General features: G+C 41.6%; 1 protein-coding gene across 1 annotated transcript; it reads right to left on the bottom strand.

Moving 5' to 3' along the window:
• Positions 1-2131: 2131 nt before the first annotated feature.
• On the bottom strand, positions 2132-11110 carry LOC113178572 (apoptosis-resistant E3 ubiquitin protein ligase 1). Its single transcript, XM_077802924.1, is given in 13 exon segments — positions 2132-2251; positions 2470-2599; positions 2601-2786; positions 2788-2894; positions 3302-3402; positions 3405-3557; positions 3560-3625; positions 3628-3695; positions 3697-3752; positions 3755-3780; positions 3783-3872; positions 3875-4188; positions 11037-11110. Coding segments are annotated over 13 exon segments (1491 nt in total).
• Positions 11111-11185: the final 75 nt, after the last annotated feature.

The raw sequence follows: 11185 nt of genomic DNA, 5'->3' as shown, positions 1-11185 counted from the left end.
AACATGAAACATAGAAGATTAGGACCCTTGTATTTGTTTCCCTTCTTCTTATTTAACTGAGTCACTGATAGCATCTCGGAGCAATACCAGTACCAATATAATGCTTGCCATAAGCCAGTTAGGTTATGAAAGTTTAAATATATTAGCCAGTTATTGGTCTTTGAATTACTTTTAAATTTTTATTAGTATTTGAGACTTTTATTTTGAAATAATTTTAGATTCAGATAAAAGTTATCAAAATAGTATGATTTCAGAGTACCCCGTATTCAGTTTCTCCATTTTTTTAAATGGTATTTTTCTCCAATACTCTGAGTACTCAAGGAGATTGTTAGTAGATAACATCATGGTGAATGCTATTAATATTTCTTAGCCTGTTGCTCTTCTGTAATGTTCCTCAATCTTTACACCCTTACTGAAAATATTTTTAAAACTAAAAAAAAAAAACAAATAAGTTAGAAATGGAAAAACAAAAACCAAAACCAGTAACAACAACTAAGAACCAATGTACTAGGCTAACCAGCCACCATTCAAGTCTTTTTATTTGAAGAAAGTTTTTATGATTTGGGGAAAAGTTCAACATGAATTCCATAAATCATACATATGAAAAGATATCTAAACTTTCAATGAGCTTATTCTTACTGGACATTGACCCTACATAAGACACTATTTGAAATGCTATACCTGGAGTTCATTTAACAGACATTTATCCTTCATTTTTAGATGAAAAGACGTAGGCACAGAGATTAACTATGTCACAGCCACAAAGGGGGTGGCAGGGCCTGGGTGTGAACCTCCATGGTCTGAAAGATGTCCTTCACCCAGCCATAACATCTTGCCTGAAGAAATGATTGAAGAAATCAATTATGCTCATTCTATGAACATTCATGCATGTAAAAAATTACACTTTAGAAGGCTATTTAATGATAAGAAAATGCTTATAATATGGCATTAAGTACAGGAAGAAAACTGCATATACACATAACATCATAAGAGTGTGCATTACATGTACATATGAGTTTACCTATAATCTTATGCACATATACACACGGGAAAATAGATGTATTTTAGCAAGAATGGTGGAATGTGATGGACATCATTATCCAAATACATGTATGACAGGTGACTTCAAGTTGTCACCTGGGTGAAGGAATTCCTGATGATGATTATTTATTCTGTTCGTTTCCTTTCCCAAAGTTTCCACTTCTGTCATATCAATAAAACAGTATTTTAAAGTTAGACCCTCACAGAACTCTTCTGTTCAGAGAGACACTTGCCCAAGAAAGTCCCAAGGAGAAAGGGATGTGGTGGCTGGAGCAGGGCCCGCTAGCGCTTCCAGAGGTCCATGTCTACTTTCCCGCTCAGAGTAGTTTAACCAGTGTCCGTGGTCCAGAAGGGTTGCCATGGGGAGCCTGGTTCGTCGTTGACAGGTGACAAGGTGCAGTCTATGCTGGAATCAGGGGGCGCCGGGGCAGGTGTGAGAGTGACCACAGGGTCGCCATCGAGAGCTCCCGGGTGAGGACGGCAGGGACGTGTGTCTCAGGCTCCATTTAAGCGCTTCCCTCTCAGAGCATCCCCCACCCCCACCCGCACCCCGCACAGCCTCCCTGTGCCCTGCGTTACCTGCAGGGATATGGTGCCAAAGGCATGGATGCTGCTGCTCTCTGGGCGCTCGTTGCCTGGAGGGTGCGGGGCTGTGGCTTTTCAGGCAACCTTTGCTGAAATGTGCGGGGTGGTGGGGGGTGGGGGCGGGTGTGTGGGTTGGGGATGGGGTCGGAAATGTCAAAACTCCGTGTCAGACACTGCCACCTGCTGGTCATTTTCACACTGTACCCTTGAACTCATTTCTCCCTAAAAATACAACTTGATGTTTTAAATTCCTGTTTTTCAAATATATGTAAAACGTGGGATTCACATAACAGTTATGTTTGAGTATTAGTGATGGTCATTGCTCTAGACCCTGGCAGCACAGCTGGGAGGAAATAAACAATAGACTCTTTTATTGAGATTGAAGTCTAGTGAAAAAGACATTAAACAAAAAATCACACGAGATGAATTAAAAAACTACAAACATGCACGAGCCTACAAAAGATGAACCCTTGTTATGTTTTTTTGATGTAGGTGAAATGCACACTCAATCATTGTTGTTATCGGTTGTTATCGTATTATTTCTGAGCTCCAAATCCTTCTCTCCATATTCTGTCCTCTGGTTATACCCATGACACATTCCTCCAATGCTTCTGTCAGGGACTTCCTGATGGATCCAGTTAACAGGAAGCAGAGGGGGGGCTTAGAGGCAGGAGGAAATGAACAGGAAGCAGGAGGCTTTGGAGAGGACCTTGGCCTCTGACTATCACTTCCCACTCCTGACTATCTGCCCCAGCATTTGCACCTCAGCCAGCAGCAGCAGCTGGCTCCAGCCTCCAGCCCCTCTAGCCTTCCCAGGACTAGCCTTGGACCTGAAAAACCCACTTCAAAGTTCTTGCTCCAATCTGAGATGGAGGAAATCCCAGTGACCTTCAAAGATGATTTCCACCAGGACCTACTGTCCTTCAGGGTGATTTTGGAATGAAGTCTTTTCATATGCACCTGCTGAAGCTCTCATCAGAAAGTTATCCTTGCCCTGAAAAGTCTCAGAGTCTCCAATGTTCTTGTGCAGAGAGTGGATGAAAGTGGCTGCTAGAATGTTCGTCTCCTAACAACTGAGTTCCACAGGAGGCTAAATGCCATTCTCCACCATCAGTGTGAGGAGCTTATGAACAGAATCAGGGCCAAGGCAGGAGAATTTTAAGGCGCCATGCAATGATTTTTATGTAGATCTACTTCATTGATAATTGCTTTGGTGACACATAGCAGTCCACCCTATTCAGTTTCTTCCCCTTCTCAGGGATGTAGCACTCCCAAGGGAGGCTTCGTCTGTGGGAGGCCGCCCTGGATGAGCATGCCTCTAAGCCCTGATGCCCTGGGATCCTGAAAAATTATTGCATTCTGTAGTAACTTGGGTGTTATCCCAACTCGGAGAACAAGGCTTGGTTTCAGGTGTAGGCAGCACTAGCTGGGGTTGAGTCACACTCACCTGTTCCTTTGTAATCCTACCCTGAACACACTGGCTCAGGAGCTCTCTCTTTCTCTCTCTCTCTCAAGCCTCTCATAACCTTCTCTTGCCCCACTTCTTGGGAAGCCTGAGGTCAGGAGATGAAGAAGCTGTCCTGAGGCTCCTATAAAAGGTATTTTGTGTCTGTCTGGTATTTTGCATCACCCCAAATTCACATAAGTGACTTTGGTTCAACCACCCACGCTGGACGGGCTGACATTCAGCCTCTTCCTCAACAGCAATGGAGGGTCAGCACTAGGAAAAGATCATGTGCATAGGTGGGAGGTGACATGATGAATGGGTACAGTTGGGACATTTTAAAGATAAGCCTCAAAATAAATACTTTCTCCTAAATTGGACACATTGCATCCAAGAATATTCTTCTCATTCTCACTTAACACAATAAGGTCAAATTTGCCATTATTGATCAGCTGCTTTTGGAATGAAATACAGGCATGTAGGCAGTGTTTTCTTCTTAAGGGTCAAGCTCATGAGTGGACAAACTCTGTTCATCTCTCAAGCATGTAGAACTTTGGTAGAGCTATTGTACTCATTTCAGGACACTCTTTGAAGAGTGTGTGACTATCCACAGGGCAACACAAGAAAAATGGCACACAATTTTGTTCTTGAAAGGAAACACCATTCCAGGCTGAAAATTTTTTTGTAGTAGGGACTATCAGCCACATTAATCCACCAGTCTTCATGATAATGTCATAATGCCCGGCCCTGTGCACTGGGAAGTTCAGCTTTTCCAAATGGGAACTGGGCTCCTGAAGGAATAGGTCCCTGAAATTTTCACTGCTATCTCAACAAGAGAAACGTGAACTCTCAGTCCAATAGGCTGATGTGCAGGGAGAGGCTGCCCATTCTTATAGAATAACTCACAGGGATCCTTCCAACCCCAGAATTTGCAGGAATGGGGATCCAGGTAACTTCCCCAACACCCATTCATAAAGAGTCCCATCACCCTCAGAACTCAGCCTTCATTTTGAAGGAAGCTGGCTACATGTGTGGCAAGCTCAAAGAGTAACTTAGTCATGAATAAGAATGTGACCACAGACACTCTGATTCCACCAATAGCATAAAATATCAGGTCCCTTCAATGCCACTAGATAGCTGAGGACCACAGCTGCAGCTTGAAACGAGGGTCCATGTTCTGAGAACCAAGTTATTTCACAAAAGCAGATAATTCAGGGCCCCTTTCATTTTGTCTTCCAACTTACACATGAAGAAAAAGCCACACATTCTCTGGAAAGTATCTATCCATCAGAGCTTCACTGAGGATGTGTCACAGTAAGCAGAAGGTAAAGCTTCTGTAATTAACTGGGTGAATTCCAAGGTGGAGAGATATAGCTCAAGAATTTTTCATTTTTGGACTTCTATAGAGGAGGATGCAATCAACTTCCAAAGGACACATCTGTTCTGGTGTCCCAGGATCCTACACTTTTCATATTTTTTCAAATCCTCCTCCTCCTCCTCCTCCTCCTCCTCCTCCTCCTCCTCCTCCTCCTCCTCCTCCCCCTTCTCCTTCCTTATTAATTATTTATCTATTTATTTTAGTAATGGTGATTGAACCCAGGAGTGTTTTCCCACTGAGCTACGTACCTAGCCCTTTTTGGGTTTTCTACTGAGTTAGAGTCTACCTAAGTTGCTAAGGCTGGTTTTGAACTTGCAATCCTTCAGCTTCCAGAGTACTGGGATTACAGGCATGTATCACCACCACCCCGGTGCCAAAATTCTTAATGATGCAAAAACATGTTTAAAAAAGCTTCTATTTCTGGAGAAATGTACTTTATAAGTACCTTTTTTCCAAAACTGGCAGTTGCAGCAAAGTCCCAGTCGAGGTGTCCTCTCCTTCTGGGGGAGAATGACACTCTCCCCAGAAGCCACACTGAGCTAACAGAAAGCTCTCACTGTTCTGAAGGTGCCTTTTGCCCTTGGACCCCACCTGCCACTTCCTATCCTCCAGGACTCACACACACACACATACACACACACACACACACACACACACACACACACACACACACACAAGCATACCCCTGCCCAGAATGTTTCTCTAAAGTTTGCTTTGTGTCATTCACTTGGAAATTCATTCATTTCACCACAATTATTTTTTATAAGAAGAAAGAAATGAGGTTTGCATGAAAAGGCAATTTTTTTAAAATGTAGTTTTATGCAAAGCCAAGCTTAAAAATTGTGGGACGTTTTTTCTCTCTCTCTGATTACATTGTTCTACCTTCTAACTCAGTAACTCTCTGCACACACTGGGTTTCTTCTCATTTTTTATTGATTTTTTAAAATAAATGACAACAGAATGCATTACAATTCATATTACACATATAAAGCACAATTTTTCATATCTCTGGTGGGTTTATTTTCTCGCAGCCCCCATGTCCATGAGTGCTGCTATTCACACACAGAATTGGAAATGAACTCCCATATGACCAGGGAATCTGTTTCCAGTTCTTTGGAAATGTGGTTCAAATTCGACTCACAAACTTATTTGTAATGTCTGCAGACTTGAAGTCACTTTGGGTTTGCACCCTGGGGGAAAAAAATGGATCAAATTGAAGAGGCATGCAGCTCGATGAGAGCTTCAGCAGGTGCATATGAAAAGACTTCATTCCAAAATCACCCTGAAGAACAGCAGGTCCTGGTGGAAATCATCTTTGAAGGTCACTGGGATTTCCTCCATCTCAGATTGGAGCAAGAACTTTGAAGTGGGTTTTTCAGGTCCAAGGCTAGTCCTGGGAAGGCTAGAGGGGCTGGAGGCTGGAGCCAGCTGCTGCTGCTGGCTGAGGTGCAAATGCTGGGGCAGATAGTCAGGAGTGGGAAGTGATAGTCAGAGGCCAAGGTCCTCTCCAAAGCCTCCTGCTTCCTGTTCATTTCCTCCTGCCTCTAAGCCCCCCCTCTGCTTCCTGTTAACTGGATCCATCAGGAAGTCCCTGACAGAAGCATTGGAGGAATGTGTCATGGGTATAACCAGAGGACAGAATATGGAGAGAAGGATTTGGAGCTCAGAAATAATACGATAACAACCGATAACAACAATGATTGAGTGTGCATTTCACCTACATCAAAAAAACATAACAAGGGTTCATCTTTTGTAGGCTCGTGCATGTTTGTAGTTTTTTAATTCATCTCGTGTGATTTTTTGTTTAATGTCTTTTTCACTAGACTTCAATCTCAATAAAAGAGTCTATTGTTTATTTCCTCCCAGCTGTGCTGCCAGGGTCTAGAGCAATGACCATCACTAATACTCAAACATAACTGTTATGTGAATCCCACGTTTTACATATATTTGAAAAACAGGAATTTAAAACATCAAGTTGTATTTTTAGGGAGAAATGAGTTCAAGGGTACAGTGTGAAAATGACCAGCAGGTGGCAGTGTCTGACACGGAGTTTTGACATTTCCGACCCCATCCCCAACCCACACACCCGCCCCCACCCCCCACCACCCCGCACATTTCAGCAAAGGTTGCCTGAAAAGCCACAGCCCCGCACCCTCCAGGCAACGAGCGCCCAGAGAGCAGCAGCATCCATGCCTTTGGCACCATATCCCTGCAGGTAACGCAGGGCACAGGGAGGCTGTGCGGGGTGCGGGTGGGGGTGGGGGATGCTCTGAGAGGGAAGCGCTTAAATGGAGCCTGAGACACACGTCCCTGCCGTCCTCACCCGGGAGCTCTCGATGGCGACCCTGTGGTCACTCTCACACCTGCCCCGGCGCCCCCTGATTCCAGCATAGACTGCACCTTGTCACCTGTCAACGACGAACCAGGCTCCCCATGGCAACCCTTCTGGACCACGGACACTGGTTAAACTACTCTGAGCGGGAAAGTAGACATGGACCTCTGGAAGCGCTAGCGGGCCCTGCTCCAGCCACCACATCCCTTTCTCCTTGGGACTTTCTTGGGCAAGTGTCTCTCTGAACAGAAGAGTTCTGTGAGGGTCTAACTTTAAAATACTGTTTTATTGATATGACAGAAGTGGAAACTTTGGGAAAGGAAACGAACAGAATAAATAATCATCATCAGGAATTCCTTCACCCAGGTGACAACTTGAAGTCACCTGTCATACATGTATTTGGATAATGATGTCCATCACATTCCACCATTCTTGCTAAAATACATCTGTTTTCCCGTGTGTATATGTGCATAAGATTATAGGTAAACTCATATGTACATGTAATGCACACTCTTATGATGTTATGTGTATATGCAGTTTTCTTCCTGTACTTAATGCCATATTATAAGCATTTTCTTATCATTAAATAGCCTTCTAAAGTGTAATTTTTTACATGCATGAATGTTCATAGAATGAGCATAATTGATTTCTTCAATCATTTCTTCAGGCAAGATGTTATGGCTGGGTGAAGGACATCTTTCAGACCATGGAGGTTCACACCCAGGCCCTGCCACCCCCTTTGTGGCTGTGACATAGTTAATCTCTGTGCCTACGTCTTTTCATCTAAAAATGAAGGATAAATGTCTGTTAAATGAACTCCAGGTATAGCATTTCAAATAGTGTCTTATGTAGGGTCAATGTCCAGTAAGAATAAGCTCATTGAAAGTTTAGATATCTTTTCATATGTATGATTTATGGAATTCATGTTGAACTTTTCCCCAAATCATAAAAACTTTCTTCAAATAAAAAGACTTGAATGGTGGCTGGTTAGCCTAGTACATTGGTTCTTAGTTGTTGTTACTGGTTTTGGTTTTTGTTTTTCCATTTCTAACTTATTTGTTTTTTTTTTTAGTTTTAAAAATATTTTCAGTAAGGGTGTAAAGATTGAGGAACATTACAGAAGAGCAACAGGCTAAGAAATATTAATAGCATTCACCATGATGTTATCTACTAACAATCTCCTTGAGTACTCAGAGTATTGGAGAAAAATACCATTTAAAAAAATGGAGAAACTGAATACGGGGTACTCTGAAATCATACTATTTTGATAACTTTTATCTGAATCTAAAATTATTTCAAAATAAAAGTCTCAAATACTAATAAAAATTTAAAAGTAATTCAAAGACCAATAACTGGCTAATATATTTAAACTTTCATAACCTAACTGGCTTATGGCAAGCATTATATTGGTACTGGTATTGCTCCGAGATGCTATCAGTGACTCAGTTAAATAAGAAGAAGGGAAACAAATACAAGGGTCCTAATCTTCTATGTTTCATGTTAGAATAAACAGAACTGACGGACACTCTTGGTAGCAACAAGACAAATGGAACTCCTAACTCAGCTATGATCCCCCAGTTTTATTTTTAAATTACAGTGTGTTTACTCCCTAAGCAGAGCTTTAGGAGGGCTGAAGTCATCTGAACTGGACATATTTCATTCCTACATGGTGAAGCTAAAATAGCAAACTGCTCCTTCAAGAAGGTACATCTTTTCAAGTCTAGGGGGATTTGTGATATTACATTCAGCAAATAACTAACCTCTTCTTCCCCACACATATCTGTGATTAAAATCAGTGAATTATCTTGACTGTGGGAAGTTCTTATCTTCCAGATTCAGTTCCTCAATGAGAATGAATGGCTCAAAAAGGCTTTATAAAGGTCACATGTGGGATGCCCATGTTCTTTGGCTGCAGAAAGTGAAGTTTAGTGTGAGTCACCTTTAGAAGTTATTTCCAGCTAGGGTGAAATATGAAAAGAAATGTATGCATGCTGGGCATGGTGGTGGCAGCCCATAATCCCAGTTACTCAGGAACCTGAGGCAGGAGGATTTCAAGTTCAAGCCAGCCTGTACAATTTAGTGAGAGACTCTGTCCCAAAATAAAAAATAAAAAGGGCTGGGGGTATAGCTCAGTGGTAGAATATTGTCTAGCACGTGTGAGGCCCTGGGCTTGATCCCCAGTACGAGAGAGAGAGAGAGAGACAGAGAGAGAGAGAGAGAGAGAGAGAGAAGGAGAAAATGAATATGTTTAAGATTCCAAGATTCCATAGGATAAGTATCCCCCAAAAGACTGTACCTCTGTTTCCTTCACAAGAGTTTGGGGGATCAGGATAGAGCTCAGTGGTAGAGCACTTGTCCAGCAATTGTGTGGCCCTAAGTTCCATTCAGTACCACAAAAAAATGAAACAAAATTTTTAAAAAAGAGTTCATGTTTGATATGGAATTACCAGAAGTACATATTTGTTTCATTTTACCTTAAAAATTTTTCTCAATCCTCTAATGAATTTCCAGGGAATTAAGCTGAATGCAGAGTCAATCCCAAAATCATGCAGTTATGTGCTGTATGTTTCTATTTATGTAACCTTCTTGATGTGTCAAATTATAGGCATAAAGGGCTGAATTGTGGTTTCTAGATAGGAGGAAGCTGTGTGTAGCTATCACAGGGCAGTAGGAGTGTCCTGTAGTGCTGGAATGCTCTGTCTCTTGGTTGTAGTAATGTCAATATCCTGGTTGTGATAGCTATGACACAATAGTATACAGTTTTAACAATGAGGGAAATTGAGTTAAAGGCTACACAATTTTTTTTTTGAGAGAGAGAGAGAGAATTTTTTAACATTTTTTTTTTTTAGTTTTCGGACACAACATCTTTATTTGTATGTGGTGCTGAGGATCGAACCCAGTACCGCGCGCATGCCAGGTGAGTGCACTACCGCTTGAGCCACATCCCCAGCCCTACACAAAATTTTTTATTAGTGTATATTAATTATACAGCATAAGGGGTTTCATTATAGCATAGTCACTTATTTCTTATACATGAGAATCTATAGTTATCTTGAAAAAAACCCTCCATTTAAAAAAAAAGCAAAGTTGCTTTCTTAACTATAAAATTTGTGGAGAATAAAAATGATGCTCATCTTTACTGTTTTACCTAAGGATAGAAGTTTTTGATAATGAGGGCCAGACCCAAGACTTCAAAGATAAGACATTAGCAATGAAAAGCCTGTTTATAATCGAAGACCTGAACACTCAGAGTTGTTCCCTAGTGGATTTTCCCTCCACCTGGGGGAGGGGCAGCAGAAAGAACCCACCTCAAAACCTTGGCATTTGCTACATCATAAGACTCCCAATTGTGAACTGTGTTTTTCAAAATAATCACAAATCTGAATGAATTTTTTACCAATCCTTTACTAAGGAAGCTCTGGAAATTGCATCAAACTAAAAGGTACAGTACAACACATACTAAACATTTAACATAAATTGTTTGAGGCTGTTTCTAGCCCAATTTTATTATGTAAATTCTAAGTCAAAGCCCCCAGCCCCAGTAATGATTTTTGTATTATTTGTACTTGGTTTAAAATGTTATGATAAGTTTTGGAAAAATGTCTCCTATATGCATTTTCCTTAATCTTATTTTCTAAGACCCTACTGCCCATATTATTTTACTGAAATGAATGGTCATATTATGTAACCATAAATATGCAGATGCTTTAAAAGTTAACATTTTAATAATTAGTATTATGTTAAGTAGTGTGGGCTGTAAGGAAGAGATATCAGTCCCATTAAGTTAGTAGAATTTACTGTAAAGGTGTGATGGAAAGAAGGAAATGGGCAGTGGGGAGGGGCCTGACTGCATTAGTCAGGCCTTGAAGAGATGGCCCAGTCTGGGAATCGTCAGAGCTCAGGGCCCAGGCAGCCTCAGGATATCGGGATGCTTCATTCCCTTCAGTAGGCATCTGTGAATCCCATTTGTAGTTTCTGCCATCGTTCGGATGCAGATCATTCACACCATTTCTGATTCTCTTTTTCTCTTGGATTCTTGTTTGTTTCCAACTGTTCCATTTTCCTTCCATGTGGAGTTCAAGCTATCACAGTGAGGCCAAGACAGCCTCTTTGGCTTAACCTTCATGCTTGACCACTCCCAACACCCATGAGTAGAGTCTAGGTTGTTTTTCCTTGAAAGGCTCACCCTGAGTCCATCAGTCATTAGCAGGACCACAGACAGCCACCCAGTAATTCATGTAGAAGGAACTCGTTACGAAGAAGGCTGAGCTCGAAGGCGTTCTGAGGACTTGTTGATACAGGTAATATTTGTATATGGCTGCCTTCGCATCATAAAGCAATAGGTTACATTTTCTTATTAAATAGGACTGCTCTGTATTTCAAAAGACAGATCAAGCATAAGTCA

Source organism: Urocitellus parryii, chromosome 9 (assembly GCF_045843805.1).
Source record: "Urocitellus parryii isolate mUroPar1 chromosome 9, mUroPar1.hap1, whole genome shotgun sequence".
Lineage (NCBI taxonomy): Eukaryota > Metazoa > Chordata > Mammalia > Rodentia > Sciuridae > Urocitellus > Urocitellus parryii.
Note: the sequence above shows the minus strand (reverse complement) of the source record. Positions and strands in the feature narration are given on the sequence as shown.